This window comes from Anguilla anguilla, chromosome 10 (genome assembly GCF_013347855.1).
Source record: "Anguilla anguilla isolate fAngAng1 chromosome 10, fAngAng1.pri, whole genome shotgun sequence".
Classification (NCBI taxonomy): domain Eukaryota; kingdom Metazoa; phylum Chordata; class Actinopteri; order Anguilliformes; family Anguillidae; genus Anguilla; species Anguilla anguilla.
In genome coordinates, this window is record NC_049210.1 from 31,503,204 (window position 1) to 31,528,334 (window position 25,131).

General features: G+C 40.5%; 1 protein-coding gene across 4 annotated transcripts in view; it reads left to right on the forward strand.

Annotated features, from left to right (window-relative positions):
• LOC118206603 (coiled-coil domain-containing protein 158-like) overlaps positions 1-25,131 on the forward strand; it is a 49,144-nt gene that overhangs the window by 14,123 nt on the left and 9,890 nt on the right. For 3 of the 4 annotated variants that reach the window (XR_004761210.1, XM_035379472.1, XM_035379474.1), the window contains exons 10-19: positions 6,906-7,103; positions 7,674-8,588; positions 9,576-9,747; positions 10,132-10,284; positions 16,280-16,392; positions 17,274-17,432; positions 20,967-21,059; positions 23,026-23,142; positions 23,417-23,511; positions 24,344-24,406. Coding sequence is in view for 3 of the 4 variants with exons in the window: in XM_035379472.1 (XP_035235363.1) it covers positions 6,906-7,103; positions 7,674-8,588; positions 9,576-9,747; positions 10,132-10,284; positions 16,280-16,392; positions 17,274-17,432; positions 20,967-21,059; positions 23,026-23,142; positions 23,417-23,511; positions 24,344-24,406 (2,078 nt within the window). In the remaining variant the exon portion in view is untranslated. The remainder of the gene's footprint in view (positions 1-6,905; positions 7,104-7,673; positions 8,589-9,575; positions 9,748-10,131; positions 10,285-16,279; positions 16,393-17,273; positions 17,433-20,966; positions 21,060-23,025; positions 23,143-23,416; positions 23,512-24,343; positions 24,407-25,131) is intronic. The other variant, XM_035379473.1, reaches the window with a different exon arrangement.

The window sequence follows — 25,131 nt, forward strand, 5'->3', positions numbered from 1 at the left end:
GCAACAATACAGTGCGTCTTGATTACAAAGTTCTTGTAGATCTAAGCAGCACTCAGAAACCATATAAGCTCAATTTTTAATTTCCTGTAAAACCTAAAATTATGTTTACTGGATTTCTTTAATAATAGCATGTCAACAGGATCAGGGAAGTGTTTATGTGTAAGTAAAGGCTGTTACCTAGTAATATTGTACTCAATGTACACAAATTAGTGTTGGCCATAGTAATTCATTTTGCACCACACATTGTTCTTGTGGGTTCGTTTGATTTATGGTATGTCATGAATCCTCAGCTCAAAGGGGAATTTCACTGTTGTTATGCAGGCTCGGTTAGGCCATAACAAAGAAGGGGAGGTCCACACGGTAGCAACAGTTTTCTTAAGAAAATTTTATTAAACTAAATGAAAAATCAAGAAATTGAGTGTGGAATCAGTAATCAGGAAGCATATGCATGGGTGGATGTAATGAAAACAGTATGGTGTGTGTAGGTGTTGAAGGGTGCAACAAACAAAGAAAAACCAAACAAAATGGAGGTGCCCAGGCACCAGCTGGCCAGAGAATCGGGAGACGGCCTAGTCAGCTACAAGCAGGCCTTTTATGCCTTCTCCCCCATAGGTACAGCCAATCAAGGGCGGAGCCAGTCACTCAAACTGGCTCCTACGGCACAGGACCTTAAAGAGACAGAACAGGGAGTTACAAACAGGAAGTTCTAGACAAACAGGGAGGGCAGACAGCCAGGGCCGTCACACTGTAGAATTATATTTTGCTTGTAGAAGAGTGGCTGTCCTCCTGATTAAAATGATCTCTGCCAGCTCTCTAACTGCAGTGACTGCAGAGATATAGCTCCAAACTACTGTGCGTGCTCCAGGTGCCTGCCTTATTAAAGCCTACAACAGGTGAGCACTTACAGTCCATAGGTGGGCAGACAATGCCAGTCACAGGTTACCACTCCTTTTGAATACAAATGGAGAGGCTGGGCGTTACTACTTGACCTGGAGAGCAAGCTAGTCACTAAAGCCTAAAAATCTAGGTTTCTGTTCTCAGTTTACTGCTTAAGTTCTACTAAAAAAGAAGTACTGCTTCTATGGGGCTAATTGCATGGCGTTAACATAAGTACAATTTGAATTTGATTTATGCAAGCTATTTCAGGCGTGGTCACCGGCAAGAACAGAGGATTTTGTATGATACCGGTCGTAAGAGAGAATGGGGGAGGGGAGACAAGGGCATTATTAAGTCATGCAAGGAGAGATGTATGGTTGACATTTTTCGCATTCCCTCATACGAGAACTGATATGGATATTTTCCACTAAATTTGAATTCACTGGTCTATGTAGCTCTGATAAATCAGTTTATGGTATTACCAGTTACCCTGTCAGTTAATGTTGGGTTTTTATTCATTTTATGTCGTTACACTGTCTCTCTGTCATTCTACTTCAAGCATTACATTACATTACAGGCATTTAGCAGACGCTCTTATCCAGAGCGACTTACATAGCATTTTTTTACATAGCATTTTACATTGTATCCATTTATACAGCTGGATATATACTGAAGCAATTTCGGTTAAGTACCTTGCTCAAGGGTACAACGGCAGTGTCCTACCCGGGAATCGAACCTGCGACCTTTCGGTTACAAGCCCAGTTCCTTACCCACTGTGCTACACTCCGTCCTGCATGAACTTAAATGTTTTCAGTAAACGGTTTGTCATGTCTCTGTGTTGTTCTTTTTAATAATGCGTCACAAAGCCTATATCTAAATAGCACAACGTTTATTGTAGGCATGGGTGGTTATGTACGAATGGAGATTTCATATTAGCCATTTTCCTCTGTCCCCAGTTTTGGCCTAATCACATGGCTGAGACCTATGAAACTTGGCATTTTGGGGACTGAGTGGTTTTGACACTGGTTGGCCACTATAACTGTCATTGAATTTCTAATATTCAAACAATCATAACTCCTCGCCCTTTTCAGGTAGAGACTAGAATCCTGCCTGAAAAGATGTCACAATGGTCAGCAGTCATAATGCTCACCATTTTGAGTTTTCCACAATTTTTAATTTGTAAAAAAATTTTTTAAAGACATCTCCTAGACCAGGGGTGTCAAACTGAATCCCAAGGGGGCCTACAGTGTTTGTGGGTTTTTGCGTTTTCCTTTCAATCAGCTGCCAATTAAGGCCTTGAGAACAAGGTGTGTGGATTTCCTTAGCCAATGAATGACTTGATGACATATGAAACACTTGCCAGGGCTCCAGACTAACTTTTTACAATGGTTGCACTGGTGCGCCTAACTTTTCCATTTAGGTGCACCAGCACATAATTTAGGTGCACCCAGAATTTTTCACCACGCCTTTTGGCGCTGCAATAATACATTTTAAGCGTTACCTTTTTTGTCAGTTCCAACACACATTGGTAATTTCTTAACACATTATGTAAATGATAGTAAACAGGAATAAATGTGCAGATAAATGTTTTTTCTTTATTTAAATCACAGCACAAACAAGAAATCACGATAACCACAATTGTTTACAAAATAAACTTAAAAAGTACTGATATTTAAAGTACTTGACAAACTCAAATAAATAAATCAAACTCAAATAACTCAAGTGTATGCACTGCTCCCGGAGGAGTACAGGGCGCGGTTTCACACATATACATGCCTTTTTTTTCCCCCACCCGCATTCAGCGAAGAAGAATTTCAGGGTCAGAGCCAATCAGAGGCAGAGTAGGGGTGGGTCTTTGCAGAATGCGGGTGGGAAAAAAAAAACCCTGCACACATACACACACTGTACTACGACGGAGTATTAGGGCCACATTGAGGGGGAAACAATTCAGAAATTTCGAGAATAAAGTCGTAATATTACTAGAATAAAGTCGCAATTTAATGAGAATAAAGTCATAATATTTTAAGAAAAATGTCATATTACAAGAATAAAGTCGTAATTTTACGAGAAAAAATCATAATAGTACGAGAATAAAATCGTAAAATTTCTAGAAAAAAACAATTTTTAAGAAAATATATTACCAGCAACCAACAAAATGGGCGAGAGGACAGTCTAATGGCAGCCTGAGCCTGCAATTTCCTCCAAGTCCGTGTGGTTCTTTCTTCGGAATAGACACAATGTCCTGATACTTATGATAAGCCAAAATATTAAGTATTTCGTTATTTGTGAAACCTATACTAAAGTATAACTTCACAAGATGCTCCACCTTCCTCATTTTAATGCAGGCGGCAGGCTGCTCTTCTGATATTTCCCCTCTAAAATAACACGTAGCCTAAAATCACGACTTCATTCTCGTAATATTATGACTTTTGTTCTCGTAAAATTGCGACTTTATTCTCGTAATATTATGACTTTTGTCTCGTAAAATTACAACTTTATTCTCATAATATTACGACCTTATTCTCGAAATCTCCGAATTTTCTTCTGTGGCCATAATACTCCGTCGTAACACACAAAGACAGACCTGCAAAATTTCAGGCGCACCAGTACGACCAATGAAAATGTTTAGTCGCACTCTGGAGCCTTGCTTGCGCCGACAACACACCAAAAACCAGAAGACACTGCGGCCCTCCAGAACTGTAATTTAATACCTGTGTCCTAGACTATTTGAGATAACGAAATGGAACTTGCGCAGTGACATTGTAGCCAGATGTAACTGTAACACAGCCATTTATGTTTTGGTCCATTACTTCTGAATCGTGTAGTCCAGATTCAAAATTATTTTCTCCCTAGATTCTGTGGCTCATGCTGAACTAAATGTCCCACATTTAATATGAGCATGCTGATATTTTCTGCCATTTTGAATTTTTTGGAAAAACTGGGATGACAGGTATGCCATCCAGCCATGTTACGCCTTGGCGGGCATGCCCCATACCTATACAGAGTTTGGCACTTTTCAGGGTTCCCCACAGAAATAACCACTGACACTCAGCCCTTAAAAACATTAATTTCTGTACATTCTGACCCCAGAGAGGTCAGAGAGAATTCATAAACAACTTCACATGACCACACAATGAAGCCCCAAACTAAGAGGATTTTGCATGTTCTCCTTCTTCTTTTTCCTGCCAGAAATGCTCCTAGCCCACAAAGAATATGTCTCCCCATTGGACATTTTAGCAACACCAGCCAATCCTTCACATACACCAGCCAATCAAAATCTCACATACACACACAAAATGGACACATCTTTTTACCTGAAAAAATTTCCAGTCTCAACAGCTAGTCCATTCGTGGCTCAGTGGGAAATGTCGCGGTCTATGGATCCTTGAGTCACAGGGTCAAATCCCGCCTGAAGCAAATTTCTTAAACATGCTTTTTTGCTCACTAATATTTGTCTATTACATCTCAACTATTGCTTTTGCACCACATCTACCCGGCGTTCACCGAACGTACACACTGCAATATGATGTACCATCTACACCTTCAGTTAACCGGCTGCAATATCGCCAGGCCATATAGATTCAACCGGAGCTCAGCTGTCTTCTTCTTTAAAGCCGCAGACACATTTCCCCAAGACAATTCACACCCCTGGACAGTTACTTGATGGTGGCGCACTGCCAATGTTACTGACTAAGAAGCGCATGTCTTACACTAACATTTTCTTACACTTATATTTGCTAACTAATAATTGTCTATTGCTTTTGAACTATTGCTTTTGTACTTATCAGTATATCAGAATCTTCAATGCACATCTTCCCCAAAAGTCACTCACAGCCAGCCATATGCATTTCATGACTGCAAATGTATTGATTTTCTTAAAAAGTTACACCAGCTGACCACTGTGCCATTTCTACAAACTATATTTCTTCATTTGGCTACTGTAGAAAACATTCTTATCAGGAAAGCCACATTTCTGCATTCATGTTACCTTGCCCTGTTCTCCGTCTACCCACATACAAACAATTACTACATGTACTGTCTGCAACACCCCATTAAAACATTGCATTTAAAATCATGAGTCAATCATAATTATAACTACTAGTATTGAACATGAGAAAAGTGCATGTGTACAACAGTTTTCCTGTGCAATGTCACTCATTACTTCACCAACCATTTTAATGAGTAATTTTTAATACCGTCTGTTTTTTGTACCATTCAATAAGGAAACTTGTCGCGCTCATGGTCACTTTATTTTCTTTGCACTATAGTCTGTGATCATGTCAACCTTCACCTACATGCCCATTCTGCTAAAAACATATTGTTTCAACTACTCGTACTACTTTTATTTTCTGATATGCAAAGATTGCTGGGACATATGTCTGTGCTGCTCCACTGTTCTGTTCTACTTCTCGAATTCTCATGTAAGGCCTAGCTAAGCTAAACAGCGAAGAGGAGTCCTACTTCTCGAATTCTCATGTAAGGCCTAGCTAAGCTAAACAGCAAAGAGGAGTCCTACCTACAGCTAAGCGTATCAAAATACCTTATAAACCTTAGTAACTCTAAAAGTGCATCTCGACGAAATAACAGAAAACGGAGCAGGACAGAAGGGCACACAAGTTGCGACCTAGGGAGCTCAAATTCTCCAAGCTTACGGATAATTTTGTCAATGAAGGCTCGTTGGATGGCCGTCAAATCAGTGACTACATACACTGGGGACATCTCTGTTGCTGTTCTAATGGTGCAAGCCTCTTTTATACTTACGCCACTGCACCATTTGCCACAGCCATTGTTTTACATATATAGCAAAGCGAAAGTGATAAACGGTACACGTTGATCAGACTGTACAAATTCACACAAGGATAGGCATAGTCCACAACCGTTTCTCCACAAGGGTTACGTCGCATTTTTACACCCAGGTCCGCTTTGCTGCTCGTCACGAATCATGTCCTCAACTTGCCCCACCCCAAAAATCTTGCTCTGCCTCCCAATCAAACCAGTCTGCATCCGGGACTGCCGACACTGTATGCAAGTTTGCATGTATGTACTGTATGTGTACGCATACTTCTCATAGTCTATAATTATATGCATTACAGTTCTCACTCTCTCATAAGAAACACTTTGCAAAAAGAAATGATATCTCATAAAAAACACGTTTTCAACGTACAAAAATGCCAAGTTACTCACACATGCAAAGCACTGTCTATAACTCATTCATTCAAACTGGCAAAATATAGGCCTGCTATTAAAAGTATTGATATCAAAATGATGCCAAGTTACTGTACTACAAACAATATAGGCTGTCTTGCCTCACCTAAAGTAAAGAAGCTGTATTCCAAAGCAATGCTACCCAATGTTTCCTAAATTGTTTAAAGTTTGGATTTCACCGAACATTGGTGTGAAATCAACTGGCCAAACAACACCACTTTGGTCTTGTCTGTCCAGAGGGCAGTGTTCCAGAAGTTTTGTGGCTCATTCAGATTTATTTTTGCAAACCTAAGCTATGCTGCAATACTATTTATTTGAGAGAAGGGGTTTTCTGTCTTCCCTTTTATGAAAGCCATACTTGCTATTTTCCTAACAGTGGAGTCATGACCCTGGATGTAGTTTAGTTTTATGGTTCTTTGCAATTTCTTAGTGCATCATACAGTCTGATTGTGCCACTTGCCTTCTTAAAGGATATGGAATCATTAAGGGTGAACTTAGCTTGTGTATGTTTGATGAATTCTGTTTGAATAAACAAAGTTTTAGTTATCTACTGTTAAGCCTAGATGAGGGTCTGTCATGTCCTAATATGTAAAACAGTATAATTGAAAGGGGGTGTACTTTTTTTTGTACTCATATCACTGCAGTTGTATAAGCAGTTGCAGACAACGGGCATGATATGTGGAGCCTTGCTACAACGAGTGGTTTCATAAGTGGTCCATAAACAGAAACCAGGAATTCCAAATGTCATTAAAGAATGATGTCAGGGTTGCTATTGGGGGTGAAGCTTTATGATCGGTCTTTGATATGTGTTCACTGGACCTCAGACGGACCTGCATAAGACCCAAGAGGAGCTGGCCCTGGAAAAGGAACAGAACAGGCGACTCCGGGAGCGGGACAGAAGCCATAGCGTGGCCATCGATGGCCTGCGGCAGGAGCTGGATGGGCGAAGCCTTGGAGTTCTGGAGCTGGAGAACATGGTGGGCTCTCTGAAAGATGAGTGTCTGACACTGATGGAGAAGCAGGTGAGATGACTCAAACGAGTACTGCTAGAACTCAGATGGACCTGTTTAAATTGGACATTGGATTTGGAAGCAATGCAAGTGGACATTAATTTAGCCATAAAGATGCAAGTCTGTTTATTAAATAACAATCACAATGTGCTTGCTGAAAAATGATTCCCGTCAGACTCAAATGAAACTATACTAGCTCACCTGCAGTACTGTGTGTTGTGTAGTGTGGCCAATGGTCACTGGCTTGTGGCCAGTGCAGAGGTTTTGGCTGCAGTGCTGCGTGCGCAGATGAGGGCACTTCCACTGTTCAAGCCACAATTGGCAATCCTGGATTGAGGGGGGAAATGGGAGGGGGAAATGTTTATTTTAAATAAATGCATAACTATATAACATACAATATAAAAATAAGGAGTAATGGCCATAGTGTACAGCTGTATTATTCAGATGGTGCATGTACCATTGTTGAAGGAATATAAAATAAAGACTTAAACAGGAAGACTGTATTGACTAGTTTGGGTTCATGGACAGATCATACTACTGCTAGCGGAAGAATTTTGAGCCTGACACTTTGTTCCCATGTAGATTTCTGCAGAGAAACAGCAGAGCAAAATGCAGGACAATGCAACACGCCTCCGCAGCGAGCTAAAGGCAGCACGGGATCAATTGCAGCTGGCTGACCTGGAGCACACGAGAGAACGCGCCACCAAGGATGAGAAGGAGCGTGACGGGAAGAGACTGTTGAGCCTGCAGCAGGAACAGCAACATGAAGTGAAAATGCTGCAAGGTCAGCTAGAAGAGCAAGGTCATCAAGTCAAGATGTTACAGGGTCAGCTGGAGGAGAAGGAGCGCGAAATAAAGAGGCTTCAGTTCCTGCTGGAGGAGCAGGGCTGTGAGAGGAAGAGGACTAAAGGTCTGATGGAGGACCAGGACTGTGAGAAGAAGAGGTTGAATGATCTGCTGGAGGCACAGCAGGGCGAGGGGAAGAGGCTGCAGGACATACTGGAGAATCAGGAGCACAAGATGAAGAGGTTGAAGGGTCTGCTGGATGAGCAGAGACAAAAAGGGAAGAGGGTCCAGGGCCTCCTGGAGGAAAAGGAATGTGAGGGGAATAAGCTGCAAAGACTTCTGGAGGAACAGAAGCAAGAGGAGAAGAGGTTGCATGACCTGCTGGAGGAGCAGAAGCAAGAGCAGGTGAGGTTGAAGGGCCTGTTGGAGGGCAAAGAGCAGGAGTTGCAGCAGAAGGAGCAGAACCAGCAGCAGGATGAAGCCCGGCTGCAGGAGGCGCAAGGACATGCCCAGGCGTTAATGGCAGAGGGAGACACACTGCGTCTCAAGCTGGAGGAAAAGGAGAAGATGGTGGAATTGCTGCAGTTGCAGATGGAGGGCATGACACAGCTATCTCTGCAGCACAGCAATAGCATTGAAGTGCTTCAGGAAGAGAAAGAATGGCTCATCAGCGAGATTGACAAACATCAGCTTGAGATCCATCAACTTAAGGTCTGAGTGTTCTTCAAAATGTGGCCTCTGTTAGACCTAACTACAGACACTGTAATACGGGTACTTTTACTTTTAACCCCTTAACTCCTTGAGCCCTATGCTGATTTTGACGTACCTGGCGGGAATATGTTCTGAGAACTGAAATGGTTAAATAAAACTGTTTTGTTTTATTTTGACATTGGAACCAATTCAAACAATACATACAACTATTTTTAACAATAATAAATTATAAAATAAAAATTAATTTACATTATATATAACTATGACATAAAACAAAACTAATGACCTTTATAAATAACTATGCATACAGCTACTAATTTTTGCTATGAAATGAATGATTAGTCTACAAGCTACTGAAGCAGGCGATAAAGAACCTAACAGCTTAACTGGCATTACTGCTTTGTAATGCCTGTAAAACAATAGTTGTATTCCTATAGTTATAATTGTTAAAATAGTATGTATGCATAGTAATGTTTGGATATCATTACATGAACCGTAAAAACAACACATTACCTATTAAAATAGCGTGAATTTGTTGGTTTTAGTTTCACTTTGCCTTCAATTGCACGTCGTCCTTCATGGAAATAAACATTTCCATCCACAGGAAGTGAACATTCACTTTCTCCTCCCGAACCATTATCTTTGTCATTATTTATAATACATTATACATTTTTCTCAAGTATTAGAACTGTAGCGCTGCATGCTCTGTGCTGTGTGTGTTTTCAGCTGCTAGTACTGTTGATCACGAAACAGCTGAAATTTAGCTAAATGTAGTCGTGTTTTTCAAATCAGGTTTTATTCTCAGTCAGTTCGAGGCACATTGGTGAACAAAGCCTGTTGGAGAATTCCATTCAGTGCACTGTCTTACTTGTAAAACCTGGAATGACTCAAATTACTTTGCATCGGGTGCGTTGTTTCCCTTTTTGTAGCAGTGACGATGCGTCATGTTAGTAAAATAATTGTCTGTGTCTTCTTTGGGGGGGAAAGCAGGCGGGCTGGGAGCAGCAGGGCCACATGCTGGGGGCTCTGGAGCACGAACAGGTCCAACAGAAAGGTGCTCTCTCAGAAAAGAACCGCTCCCTGCATGAGCTGACATTGCAAAAACAGCGGCTGACCACTGAGCTGGAGGTACAGCGGGTACAGCTGCTCAGCCTCACAGGTAGTCATCCATCCAATGATCACATTCTAGAGCCGCATGCTATGGGTACTCAAACTGAAACACATATCCTGTAACCCAACTGTTAAGTTGCTCATATGTAATGGAACTTTATTTGTAAAATGATAGAGCCTATGTGCATGTATATGTATACATTGTATATCAAAACTGAGCTTGTCATTGGAATAAGTCTAGACCTTAAGATTTTGTTGAAAAACCACTTTTGCTTCTCCATTGTGGTAGGTGATGGTTTAGAAACTTTGTGATAAGCAAGGCTGGATCATTCCCCTCCAGTTTCTGTTTTGATCTAATTTAGCTGTTATTGTTAATGTGTTATAAGCCTTTTTTGACTTTATATTAAAATTCACTGACCTGCCTATCTCACAGATGAGCATGAGGCTCTGAAGAAGACCCATGTCCGTAGGATTCAGGAGTTAGAAGGGATTGCTGCCAAGTTGATGGGCCAGCTTCAGACTGTCCAAGCTGACCTCTTTCAGGCCCAGAGCACCCTGAGGACCCTGGAGGGGGCGGATGAACATGGTAGGCCCCTTTTAATGCTTTGCTCCCTATCATTTTATCTGAGATTTGCCATAAACCATCTGAGTGTGACCACATGCTGGAAAAGTTACATTACATTACATTCATTTAGCAGACGCTTTTATCCTAAGCGACATACAAAAAAGTGCATTTTCATGATCGTAGACAACTGCTGAACACGGGTTCAGTAAGGTACAATTACTTATTTTGTACAGCTATTTCTAGCCGAGAACAATGAACACTATCCTGGTCTAACATCTGCAAAGCCAAACTAGGCAGAAGAATAAGCTACGGTATTAGGACAAATACAATTTACCAAGAAGTGGGTAGGGGTTACAAGACGCCCTGCTGCCGCAGAGTGGAGTGGTCGAGCAGGCACATAGAATTGAGTCATGTCCTGCAAGTAGATGGGGGCTGTCCTGTTGGCAGCAGTGTAGGCAAGGGTCAGGGCTTTGAATCGGATCCTGGCAGCGACCGGTAGCCAGTGAAGTGATCGCAGCAGAGGAGTGACGTGGGAGAATTTGGGGAGGTTGTAGATGAGTCGGGCAGCGGCATTCTGAATCATCTGTAGTGGCTGTATGGCACAAGCTGGCAGGTTTGCAAGGAGGGAGTTGCAGTAATCAAGGCGAGAGGTCACTGTAGCCTGGACGAGCAGCTGGGTGGAGTGCGTCGTCAGGTATGGTCGAATCCTCCTGATGTTGTATAGGAGGAATCTGCAGGACCGTGATGTTGCCTTGATGTGCTCCTTGAGGTCCAGTTGGTCATCCAGTACCACCCCCAAGCTCTTGGCAGAGTGAGAGGCAGTCACTGTGGTGCCATCAACCGTGATTGAGAGTTCACGAAGCAAGGAGGTCTTGTACGGGAAGAAGAGCAGCTCAGTTTTGTCGAGGTTGAGCTTCAGATGGTGGCTGGCCATCCAGGTGGAGATGTCAGCCAGGCAGGAAGAGATCTTACCATTGACCTGTGTGTCCGAGGGGGGGAAAGAAAAGAAGAGTTGTGTGTCATCTGCATAACAATGATAGGAAAAGCCATGTGAATTAATGATTGAACCAAGAGATCTGGTGTATAAGGAGAACAGCAGAGGACCCAGTACAGATCCCTGCGGCACTCCCGTAACAAGTGGATGAGAAGCAGAGGCAGACCCCTTCCAGGTGACCTGGTAGGTCCTATCTGCAAGATAGGAAGCGAACCAAGACAGGGCAGTCCCGGCAATTCCCATCCCAGCCAAGGTGGAGAGGAGTATTTTATGGTTGACCGTGTCAAAAGCTGCAGGCAGGTCAAGAAGGATTAGGACAGAGGAAAGGCGTGAGGCTCTTGCAGTGGCAAGTGCCTCCGTCACAGCTAGGAGTGCAGTCTCTGTTGAGTGCCCGGATCGGAAGCCAGACTGGTGAGGGTCTAGCAGGTTGTTCTGATGGAGAAAAGAGGTTAATTGTTTAAGAACTGCTCGTTCAAGGGTTTTGGACAGAAAGGGTAGAAGGGATACGGGTCGATAATTTGTTACATCGGAGGGGTCTAAGGTGGGTTTTTTGAGTAGTGGGGTAACACGAGCCATCTTAAAAACAGAGGGAACATGACCAGAGGAGAGAGAGGAATTAACAATGGAAGACAGATAGGGAAGGAGCTCGCTGGAGATGGATTGGAGAACTTTAGATGGGATCGGGTCAAGTGGACAGGTGGTTGCGCGATGAGAGGTGATGAGTTGTAATACATCGGAGTCCTCCAGCAGTTCAAAGGAGGTCAGTGTGGCTGTGGGTTTGTCCTGGGGGGTTGGGGGGCTCACTGGATGGGCGAAGGAGTTCCGGATTGTAGCCACCTTTCCTTCAAAGGCGGCCAGAAAGTCATCTGCGGAGAGGGAAGAGGGAGGTGGGGGTGGAGGAGGGATGAGGAGGGAAGAGAAGGTGGAGAATAGTTTACGTGGATTAGAGACACATGCACTGATCTTGGATTGGAAAAAAGAGGCTTTTGCAGACGTGAGGGCAGATGTGAAAGTCGCCAGCAGGGTATGGTATGCGGTCAGGTCATCAGAGGATCGGGATTTTCTCCACTTCCTCTCTGCAGCCCGCAGTGATGTTCTGATGTTACCATCAAAGTTACCAAAGAGATACCATTAATTTAGTAGATGAGACTGCTGGATGTGTCCCCTTCAAACACACACACACACCGTTAGGGAATAATCAATTCAATGAAACCATACAGGATTTTTGGGTTTAGTCGAACTTTATCAGTTGATTCAGACTGAAAAATCCCTAAAGATTTGAATTAAATGATCATTGCAACATACTAAGGATAAAGCAGTACAATAATGTACTATTTTTCCACTTTTCAATTTGTGGCATACAGTATGTAGAAATGTTTTTGGACATTAAGCTGTAGTTGATAACTTTCTCAATGTTATGAAAACAATTTGAAAATCAACAAAATTTGATTTTTGTTGATTTTGGCCTTGTCCACAGAGAAAGAGACACACCCCTACCCCCTCTCTCCCCACCTACTTCTCCACACAGGTCATCTACAACACTCATCAATGTTTATAGCCACAACTCCTCAGTAATCAGGATTACAGTATTGCACACTGAGGGGTAGGGGTGTGTTGCTACACTAAAAATGTCAGCTCCAAGAGTCCTGGTAAAACAAAATTTTGGTTGTTGCTGAGCTTACCAATAATACAATAAAACATTTTCCATTTTGGCACCCAGTTTGGTAGCTAATGAAGTGACGGTTCACTGGCTGGTCAAAAGTTAGCTATTTTCCATGATGGTTCACGTGGAGACCTTTCTGAAAGGTCACAACAGGACCTTTCTGATATGACCTTTCTAACAGACAGCATTATAAAACGTCCAACCGAGTACCGAATTGGAGCTATGCGTTTTGGGTAAGTTATTCTGGGGTAGAGGGTAGCCTTGTTCAATAATTTACATGTATAAAAATATATATATATTTACCCAATACACATAGCTCCAATTCGGCACTCGGCTGGACGTTTTATAATGCTGTCTGTTAGAAAGGTCATATCAGAAAGGCCCTGTTGTAAAATGTTCATCAAGGTTTTCTGGTTTTCTGTAGGTTAATAGCTACAGGTTAATGGCTATTTATTGTTTTTCTCAAAGTAACTTCATGTCTAGGGCCTTATGTTTTTTGTTTTGTGGAAATCACGGAATCAGGGTTAAAAAGCATAATTTGTGTGAAATGCCATGGAATTGAAATGTTTTTGCGAATTATTTTACAAAAAGCATTTGGTGCTTCTGGGGATGGGGATTCTGTTTGCATTTAAGGATTTTGTAGTGGTATGTGCAACATCCCTCTTGAGAAAATGAAGAAGCTACGCCCCTTCCTCATTTGCACTGCCTGAGACCAATGCACCCCATTGGTTTTTAACAGTTGCTCTGTGCTGTTTTTCAGTGCCACATTTCATAATGCTCCGTTTTTGACATTTGCTCTGTGCTGTTCATCAGTGCTGTATTTTGTAACACTGGATTTTGTGACATTTGCTCTGTGCTGTTCATCAGTGCCATATTTGAAAATGCTAGGCTTCTTGACAGATTCTTTGCCATGTTTTATTTATGTCTCATGGTATCTTATAAGTCCCTTTTGTGATGTCAAAAGTCCATATTAAAATTATATTGTCTTTGTTGCCTTTAAAGTTTATGCTGACTAGTTGCAGCATGACAAAATATTGCATCTTACTGTGATTTATAGCACAGGTTGGCACAAACATCAATATCTCTCCTTTTGACTCGTAACAATATTATAATGACACTCATTACAGTTTTCAGGTAAACTGCTGTATCCTCATTTCTGTCTGTTTGATTCAACAAAACTTTATGAATATTTCAGCAAATTTTTACGATTGTATGTAAAACGTGTACACCAAGTAGATCTGCCGCTGCTTGTATCTCAAACTCAGTTGCCCAGCTTCCGACATCATTTGTGATATTTTCACATTCCACAGAAGAATATCCATGTCTGAGATGATAAATGTACTTGGATGGATTGTTCTCTAGTTTTAACCACGGCACATTTGATTTTTCTGTGATAATTTTCACTTCCACCTTCTGCAAATAAATAGAGCTCTGGAAACGCCGGTATATCCACCTACAATAGCCTTTTTTGCTCAAATGCATATATATATATATATATATTTTTTTTTTTTTTTTTATTTTTTTTTTTTATTTCTTCAGTAAAGGTACATGAAAATGGTTATCCTCCCATCACAAGAGCTCAGTCAATTTGACTTTAGAATCTGAGGGTTTCGATTATTGTAGGACAAAAAAGGTTGTTTGACAAATCTGTGTGGTCTGACTCTTTTAAATCTACATTAGGAAATTCAAATTTGATTGCTAGTTTATTTTCAGAACAGTTGAGCTGAGCGAGCAAAAAAAATAATTAAATAAACTGACCCCTGTAAAATACACATTTAGATTGCTGGGAACCTGTCTCTTTGAGCATGTGTAGATGGAGTCTACCACAGTGCTTTTGACAACCGGTTTTAATTAGCCTAATGTCCAGCTTTGAAGCATATTTAAATATTAGAAATTACATTTCAGTTTACTTGTTAAAGAAATTAAATTAAATTTTTTCTATTCAAAGGAATGGTTAAAAAATATTGACAAAAAATTAACAGAATTATAAATCATTACTCTAATACCTAGATTAAAATATTATAAATATATTTAAATAAAAAACAGTGCAATTTGTAAAGAGTAACACTAAAGAGAGGGGAAATGATTCAAGCGTGTTGCAGCATTGAAGAAGTGTATTGCTGTCATACAGTAGCCTATCCATAAATAAGTATAATGCACCATTAGAAAAATCTGTGAATTCAATTTGTTTGTAGTGCTATTTGGAACGATGTTGTCAGAGAGCAAGTTTTTTAGATTGGATGTCCCAGTGGATTCATTCCAACAAAACCTATGGTATGGCAAAGCGACATCACAGTTTTCAAGTCTTTTAGCCTATCTGCTAAAAGATATTAAAATAGCTTTTATAGTAGTGGATTATGCTGTTGTTAAAAGGCATATTTACTTCTTGAAACTTGAAGTTTTCTCCTACGGAGGTTGCGTTAACACAGGTGTGTGTGTGTGTGCATGTGTGCGTGTGTGTGTAGTGTGGCAAATAAGTGTGCTAAGCTTGCTGAAGCTTTCTTTTGATAACCAAATTTAGTCACAATGCTATGCAATGCAGGAGCTAAGCTATCGCGTTTTTATGATTCTCAAAACACAATTTGCAAGCAGGTTTTTATCTGAAATGAAAATTCTTTCAAATTTTATATGGGATAGATATAATTCAAGTAAAACCTACTGCACCTCAATCTCAGTAATGAACAGTCAGTGACTGGTCTGGTGCGAGTTGTTTCGCGATTATGGTTGGTCTTTCATTTTTTCCCACCTCATGTTTAATCTTGCTTTAATGCAGAACATTTTTCTTGAAGACAAATTTCTGTAATTGTAGCACAATTTTTTACATTTGGCAATGCTAAATGTCCAAAAAATTGAGCAGAATTACGATATGCGCAACATTTTACAATCAGCACCCCATAAAATACACACTGGTAACTGCTTTTAATAGGCAACACTTGGTGTAACCTTTAAAATCCCGTCACTGCACTGATGGAAATTTAACCATGTGAATTTTCATAACTGCCAGAATGATGGTGCCGAGTTATCCAGTAATTGTAACAGTCCTAGCCAAATCATGTATTTTTTTCACTTAGGTAGTTTTACATTAGCTTTTCTGTCATGTACATTTGAATGTAACCTTATGAGTGGGCACTACTAATAAACTATTCTTGTTTAAAAAGACAAGACAAAACAAGTCACAATTCTCAGAATGGAAATTCATAATAAAATATACAATAATGAAAGTACAATGTTCTTATATCAGCTGCATAGAAGTGGTTGAATAAAATAATGAACTACAAAAGCTTGGGTGTATTCTTCCTCTGTTGACATTCACACCTGTCCAAGCACAAGGACTAATGCCTTATGGATCCTCCTCACAGGAATGAAGGTCGCTTTGGGGATGCAGAGACGAATCACTGCCAAGCGAGAGCAGATTGATACCCTCCAGGGTCGGATCCAGATGATGGAGGAGAATACAGATAAACTGACAAAGGCAAGGTTCCAAACTCCTTCACCTGCAAACCCATCCACAGTCTCCTCCCAGTATCTTTTGCGATCACCATACAAGTTTCTTACCGCAGTTATGAAAATCTATATGGTTAAATTTCAGATCGGTTGAGCAGGTTGCATTTGCGGTATTAAACTAGTAAGGAAGTATAAAGTTCAAATGAAGGGACGTATAACACAACAAGGATGTCCTGTAACTGGAATTATTAACAATTACTCATGCAATCTTAATGCCATCAGAATCTGATACACAAATTTACATAAAACAAAACTGAAAACTGTATTTAAAATCCATTACTGTGGTGATGGAAATTTGAAGAAGTTTGGAGCATGAGCATTCACATGCAATAGCATGTTTAAGATGAACATGTACCATTTACAATACTAAATGGTAGCAATTGCATAGAAAACAAAGCTGTGGTTTGAGTAGGCTGCTGCAGTAATTACTCAGTTTTTGCACACCCTTGTTATTGGCTGACAAATAAAATTAGTAGGGTCCTAATTGACAAAATTATCTGAATTGCCAAACCTGCAGTGTTAAAATAGGTTTAAGGAAAACTTGCGGAGCTTAAATGTTTGTTTTTAGTACCCTCAATTGATCAAGAGTTTGGGTTTTTTAAAAACCAGCTCACACAGTGGACTGTACTTCACATACAAATGTCTGTGCACTCATTCTAGGATTAAAAAACCACCCACGGTTGAAATCTAATTATTTGTCATCCAGACCAAAAAAGAGATTATCATGTGTATTGGCCAGTGCTTGAACAAAACAAACTCATTAGAGGAGATCAAAGGGATCAGTAATGTGTACCAACAATACTTTGTGTTCCATCCTGCAAAAAAGTAATCATTTTACATTGCTTATAGGATAAGCGTCAGCAGGCTGCCGAATGCAAGCGGCTGAGTCAGCAGCTGACCAGTGTGACTGCGGAGAAGAAGCAGTTGGAGAATGAGGTGGAGGCCCTCCGCTACCTGGAGAAACAACTCAGGGACAAAATGGGCAAACTGGAGGGGGCTCTTGATAAGGTATTCCTACATTTTATTTATTATTATTATTATTATTATTATTATTATTATTATTGACCAAATTGTATATTTGACATTTATTTTTGTATAGTACATGCACATTTACCGGACAATACAATGCTTTGGTCGATACAGTGCTGTGAAAACGTATTTGCTCCCTTTCTGGTTTCCTCTATTATTTGTCATACTGAATGATTTCAAATCTTTGGACAAAATGTTATATTAGACAAAGGAAACTAAGTAAACACAAAACACAATTTTTAAATAATTATTTTGTTTATTTAATGAAAAAAGTTATTAAACGCCCATATCTCCCATTTGAAAAAAATTAATTGCCCCTTTAGTTACTCAATCAACCAAGTGATCAAATTTAATTTGATAATTAGGTTCAAATAATTGAAGACTTGATTGCAGCCAGCCCTGTTGAATCTAAGTCTCACTCGTAGTGAACCTTACCATCAGGGTGATGAAATAGTCACCACAAAGCTTCTGCATGCAGACAATGCCTTTATCGAAGGAAATTCCAGAAGAGATGAGAAAAAAGTTGTTGAAATATATCAGTCTGGAACAGGCTACAAAGCCATTTCTACGGCTCTGGGACCCTGGCGAACTGCAGTGAGATTATCTCCAAATGGAGAACACTTGGAACAGTGGTGAATCTTTCCTGGAGTGGGCAGCCTGCCAAAATTTATCCCAAGGGTGTGGCAATAACTCATCCAGGAAGTCACAAAAGATCCCAGAAGAATATCCAAATAAATACAGGCCTCTCTAGCCTCAGCTACAGTAAGGTCAGTGTTTATGACTCTGCAATAAGAAAGAGACAGGGCAAAAATTGGATTCATGGGAAATTAGCAAGGCGGAAACCACTGCTAACCAAGAGAAACATCAATGCTTGTCTCACATTTGTAAAAACGCACCTGGATGGACTGATGAGTCACAAGTGGAACGTTGTGGATGACACAGGTACCCTTATGTCTGCCGTTAAGCAAACATAGCATTTCACAGTAAGAATATCATACTAACAGTTAAATGTGGTAGTGGTAGTCTGATGGTGTGAGGATGCTTCAGGGCGGACACGGTGGCATAGTGGTTAGCACTGTCGCCTCACAGCAAGAAGGTCGTCGGTTCGAATCTGGGGCAGAGTTTGCATGTTCTCCCCGTGTTCGCGTGGGTTTACTCCGGGTACTCCGGTTTCCTCCCACACTCAAAGACATGCATGTTAGGTGCGCCCCTGCAGGTGCCTTTGACCTCAGAACTGGAGTTGGTCCCCGGGTGCAGCACAAGAGAGGCAGCTGCCCACTGCTCCTAGGTAACTAAGGATGGGTCAAATGCAGAGGACAAATTACTCTACGGGGTTCAATAAAGTATATCTTCTATCTTCTTCTTCTACCTTGGGACCTGGAATTCTGCTCTGTATCAGAAAATTCTTCATGAGAATGCCTGGTCATCTGTCCGTGAGCTGATGCTGAAGGGTAATTAGGTTATGCAGCAAGACAAAAGCAAGTCCACATTTGAAAAGAAACAAAATTGAAGTTTTGGAGTGGCCTGGCCAGTCCTGACCAGTGTTGTTTTTGCCACAAGTTTTTTATTTAGCCATGGTCTTAGTCTTTTGACTAAAATGCACTTGTAGTTTTTGTCATATTTTAGCCACGCCTTCTCCATTTATTTTCGTCAAGACAAAAATTACTAAAATCCTTCTTATTTCAGCCGACGAATAGAACCAAGTATTTTGGTCACATTTTAGTCCTTACTTAATTTTTTTGCCACATTTAATACCCTGCCTCCATGAAATGCCATGTCTGTAAAATACTTTGAGACATACTGTGACAACACATCAGTTATGACAGTGCATGTCCCTTACTTCACGTGCATGCAACAATGTCCAGCTTCAGTGTGAATGTCACTGTCACAAAGCAGCTTTATTTTTTTGAAGACAATAAAGACATTAAAGATTAATATAAAACATGAATACGTTTTTCTTTTACTTCATTTTTAAATTGGAATTTCAAAAGCAACTGCAACAAAATTGTCTGGATTTGTTTTCATTTTGTCATTCATCCATTATTTATACCCGCTTCTCCTGAGCAGGGTCGTGGGGGATGCTGGAGACTCGTGCATTGTGTGAGAGGCAGGCATACACCCTTGACAGGCCGCTGATCTATCACGGGGCACACACACCATTCGCTCACACACTCATACCTATGGGCAATTTAGAGTCTTCAGTCGGCCTACTTGCATTTCTTTGGAGTGTGGGAGGAAACTGGAGTACCCGGAGGAAACCCACGCAGACACGGGGAGAACATGCAAGCTCCACACAGAAAGGTCCAGGCCAGATTCGAACACAGAACCTTCTTGCTGTGAGGTAGTCTTGTGCTACCCACTGCCCCTCACAGCAATCCAAAACTAATTATTCGTCATCATCGTCTCAGCATTCTTGTCTCATTATGGTCTTTGTCATCATCATCAAAAAACTGTGTGTTGACAAAACATTTAGTCATAATTTTAATTGATGAAAACAACTCTGGTCCTGTCTTGAACCTGATAGAGATGATGTGGGAGGACCTGATATGAGCAGTGCATGCTCAAAAACCTACCAATTAGTCTGAATTAAAGCAGTTCTGCAAAGAACAGTGGGCTAGAATTCCTCCACAGCGATGTGAAAGACTGATATCAAATTATAGGAAGCATTTGTTTGCAGTTATTACTGCTACAGCTGTTGCAGCAAGTTAAGTTTAAGGAAGTGATATGGGTCTTTGATGTCTTTTCATTAAATAAACTAAATAATAATATAGAAAATGTGTTTTGTGCTTAATCTGGTTACCTTTGTCCAATATCACATTTTGTCTAAAGATCTGAAACCATTCAGTGTGACAAATATGCAATAATAGAGGAAATCAGGAAGGAGGTAAATACTTTTTCACTGTAATATAAAGGTAATTGCAGTAGAAAACAATAGTACGAAGTACAAAATGAAATTTGTACTGTTTTAATTAGTGTCATTAAACAAATGTTCAGGAGGAAAGTTTTCAGAAAATTCCATCTGCAAATACCTTTTCCAAGTACACCAGTTTTCCCCATGGGTGTAAATGGCCACTTACCTCCTCATCATTATGTCAGATGTTACCAGAATCCTTGTAGCTCACCTTTTCCTCCTGTATTCCACATTTTTCTGTTTTGCCTTCAGTCACATTGTTGTTTATGTGCAAAAAATGGGGCAAGTGGGTATTAAAAAATAAATTTATCAAATGTACTACAGTATTCAATTTATGACTGGTCTCAATAGAACCACTATCAAATGCTTATCTGTTGTATGGAAAAATGCATTCGACTGAATTACTGTTTACTGAGTGCCAGTTAATAAATCATGATTATTGAGACACTAAAGTGACAGAGTGCAGAATATGTGCATATTACGTAATGCAGTTGACTGCTACCACTGCCTGTAACAAGTTACCAAAATGTTTTGATTTTGAGATACAATTTCTTCTAGAGGGTCTTCCTTTGTGTCACACTCTCTCTGTGGTGTCTCTTCAGATGAGTGAGAGATTTTCTGAATGCCAAGACTTTATTCAGCAGCAGGAACAGCAGTTTATGTGTCTTAAGCTCCAGCATGCCCTGGATTTAAAGGTTGGTAGCCATCTCTTCAGCTGCATTTTACTGGCTCTTAGCCAAGGGTTGCTGTGTGTTTTTCCTGATAATATATATTGGTCAATGGTAGACAGGACAATGTTTGTTCGGAGCCCAAACACACTGCATGGAGGTAGTCTTGCTTGCTTATCCTTTAAAGGTCCAGGAAACTGAAATTTGTGAATTCTTTACTCGTGTTGTTTTCATACATTTTTGCATTCTCAAACAGCCAAGAAATATTATAAAATGTTTATCGCAAAAAAAAAAAAACATTTAAAAGCCTGTGCCAAAATTGGCTTGCTTTCCCCTTGGTTAAATGGCAGGTTTTCTGTGGGCATGGTTACTGTAACTAGGTTACTACGTAATAAAATCCTTGAGCCCAAAATGCTTCCGTTATGTAATATGTAAATTAAGCTCTTGCCACTTTTGTGCGGGTAAGGCAAGCTAAGTTGAAAATGCCTAAGCATTGTCCCTTCTTTGGATGCGGGGAAAACAATTTGCTTTTTTCTTTTCACAAAAATTAAGAGACCAACCAGAAATACGTTTTATTTCTGGAGCCCACGGGCACTGCAATAGTACAGTAACCCATACAGTTAGTATTTGCAGTGCCCACTTTTGCCTGCAACTTGTTGCAGAACGTGGTGGATGGATAAGTAGGCCTACCATTAGCCAGTGACAATTAAATATCTTTCAAGCTTAGACATGTAGAATCTAAGACTTTCTTTATTCGGGTGTAATGTCTGGAGTTTGACCGCTATAAAGTTTAATGTTAGTATACAGTAGCTCAGTGTTACAGCATCATTAAACATTGAATGATCTTCAGGTTTAACATACGATAGTAAAGACTAGTTTATATCACTTTTTTTGTTTTGTCTGGTAGTTTAAGGTTACTGCTCTAACCAGTTCTAACCTAGCTAGCGATGAGTAGTGGTGTACATTTGACGTGTCTCACAGATATGAATGTTAATGTGCGCTGGATACACGCCCACCCTGTCCTTGTCTGCTGAACAGGTCACAATAATCTAATAGTGTTTACAATTTAATGCCACTAAGTGTTCAGAAAAGTGCTATATAAATGCAGTGATTCAATCATTATAACTGGGTTAAAAACTTGAATTGTCACTTCTGGGGAATATAACCATAATTTGAATCCAGTTTCCTGGACCTTTAAAATACTATGGCTACATTCAGGTGTCTTTAACAGTGCCTGCTTGCTGTATGCAAGATCAATGTGCAATCAGTCTTTTGCAAAAATCTTTTTCCTTATGGATTCACACAACAGGTACAATTTAATTAAGGTTATACTGTAGGTATTAGATTTTCATCAAGCTGGTAAATTGGACAAAAGAAATAGTGATGGTGGGCGGCATGGTGGTGCAGTGGGTAGCACTGTCGTCTCACAGCAAGAATCATCCTGGGTTTGAATCTGGCCTTGGCCTTTCTGTGTGGAGTTTTCATGTCCTCCTCGTGTCCGTGTGGGTTTCCTCCTGGTTCCTCCACAGTCCAAAGACATGCAGGTAGGCTAATTGGAGACTCTAAATTGCCCATAGGTGTGAATGGTGAGTGAATGGTGTGCGTGCCCTGCAGTAGATTGGCAACTGTTCAGGGTGTATTCCTGCCTCTCACCCAATGTACGCTGGAATAGCCTCCAGCACCCCTGCGACCCTGCCCAGGATAAGCAGATATAGATAATGGATGGAAATATTGATGGGTTGACAGTAATACAAAAATTAAACCCCAGAGGTGTTCCAGGTAAGCAGATTTGCACAAAAGGTGAGATTCCAGTTGAAATATAGGCCACCAGGTTGGCCTGCACTGGGACAGCGCGTTTGACTAGGGTAGGTTCTTGGAATTGCAGTGCACACTGGTCTTCAGCCAACCATTCCAAGTGTTCTGGACTCCCATCTTTATAATGCTGTGATGCTGTCCGTTATTTTCACTCTTAATAACTGTTTTTCTTCTGAAGGAACAACAAGGACAGAATTTGAGAGTCAATGGAAATCTGCAGCTGTCTCCAAAGTGCAACTCACCCGTCCCCACCCAACTGCTCCATTTCCAGAAGATAACGGGGCAACTGTGCAAGGTCCGTCCAGAGCTCAGTTTCAGTGAAAAAAACATTAAACCTGTTTTTGCAGCTCTGTCTGCATCACTCAACCAAGGAAGCTCATGCAAGTAACGTAGACTGTTTTTGTTTACCAGCTGTTCTGTATCCTGTATCTTATTTTAGAAGCCTCAATGGAAAGAGAACTGCTGTGCCGTCTAACCACAAGTGTAATCGGTGTTAGTTTCTCAGTATGTCTTTTGTAACTAAAGTTTATCCTTGCATGTAATCCATCCTCATTTCTCTCTCTCTGCAGAACCAGCCGGATAACCCTACACTTGAGCTGAAGACCTTGGTCAAGGAGTTGCGCAGTGTGATCGATGAGGATGACCGATCCAGCCCCATGAACAGGTGTCACACAGGAAGAGCCCGTAGACCACATCTGACCCACATTCTGTGTAGACCATAACTTACCCACATACGGGTTTATGCTACTCGTCCCTGTGCCATAAGGCTCAAGGCATTTAATTACTGCTTGCCATTTAGCTATTGCCCTGCAGGGCCACAGATAGGGGGATCAACTGGCATACTTTGTCCCTGGTTTGTGTAACTATTTTTAATTTGTTACAAAATATATTGGGAGGAGGGGTTTGAGGTGGGGGGGGGGGCTTCCTATGTAAATTTTCATGGGTCTGAAAATTCATATTGTTGGAGTCTTGAAAATAAAGATAGTGGACAAGCAGGGGCAGGCTAAAAGAAGGTATCTAAATGTTTCAAAATTGGAATTTCTACTGTTAAAAACATGATTACGAAATGGAAGTTAAGGGGAACTGCTGAATTCAATAAGACCAAGAAAAATCTCTGATAGAACTACTCGTAGAATGGTTGTGTATGCAATGCAAAACCCTCCCGTCAATGGCAGAGAACCCACAGAATGTCTATTGACCAGCATTGCTTGCGCAAAAATAATCTGCATGAAAGAGTTTTCAGAAGGAAACCTTTCCTGCGATAACATCACAAAAGTTACCACATGCTACACACAGGCTTTTTGGAACAAAGTGCTCTGAACTGAAGAAGCAAAAAATAAACTATTTCACCAAAGATACATTTGAAGAAAAGAACAACTTGCCAGCTATTAGCATGGAGGTGGATCTATTATGCTTTGGGGTTGTTTCTATATGTGGATCTGTGTGAGTGGTCAGATTGAATATATATATTGATTCGGGTTTTCGTTGTCTTCTAGAAATGAGCTGGTAAAGGACAACATTGTCAGTACTTCTGCAAACAGAAAAACAACCAGCAGCAGGTAAGAACATGTGTTCATAGAAAGTTTGTATCCTTCCAAGGTAATGTTTAATGTAGGATCTTTTTTTTTTGAAAAGCAGCTAATTATTTTTTGTGTGATTGTTCTGTGTGTATTATATGTGTATGTCTGGGACCTATTCTCGAGAGTGTGCATGCATTTGTGTTAATGTTAATGAAAGGGTGTTTGTTTCAGTATGCACGACTGCGTTTGCACCATGAGCATGACTGTATGGCTTGAGATATTCTCCAAATACGCATCCTGGCTTATGATGGGCTTATGATAGATGGGCGCTTGGGGTTGAATATCTGAAAAGGTGTGTCAAGCAGCAGTCTAAACACTTCTAGGCTCCCATTAAATAATTTAATGCACCAAAGTGAGTGATATTTCAGGCACACAGGCCCTTCATCAGACTCCACTGAAAAGATGTGTCCAATTGAATTTGAAGTACAGTGAATCCTGTGTTGAGATGTGTGCATTTTTATCTCGTTTTATCTACCAAGGCTTTTCTGGCACGAAAGGTGGAATAAGTATGCCAAACCTATGGAATCACACACCAATGGTTTTTTAGGCTGCAAGGCCCAAAAGTGGGCTGGAACCCTATTATTATTGTTATTTTTATTATTGTTATTTTTATTATTATTCAGCCTTATATGTTTTTAAAAACATTTTTTTATGCAGTACTGACAAAATTGATTCAACCAATGTTATGACGATTTAAGACTTCA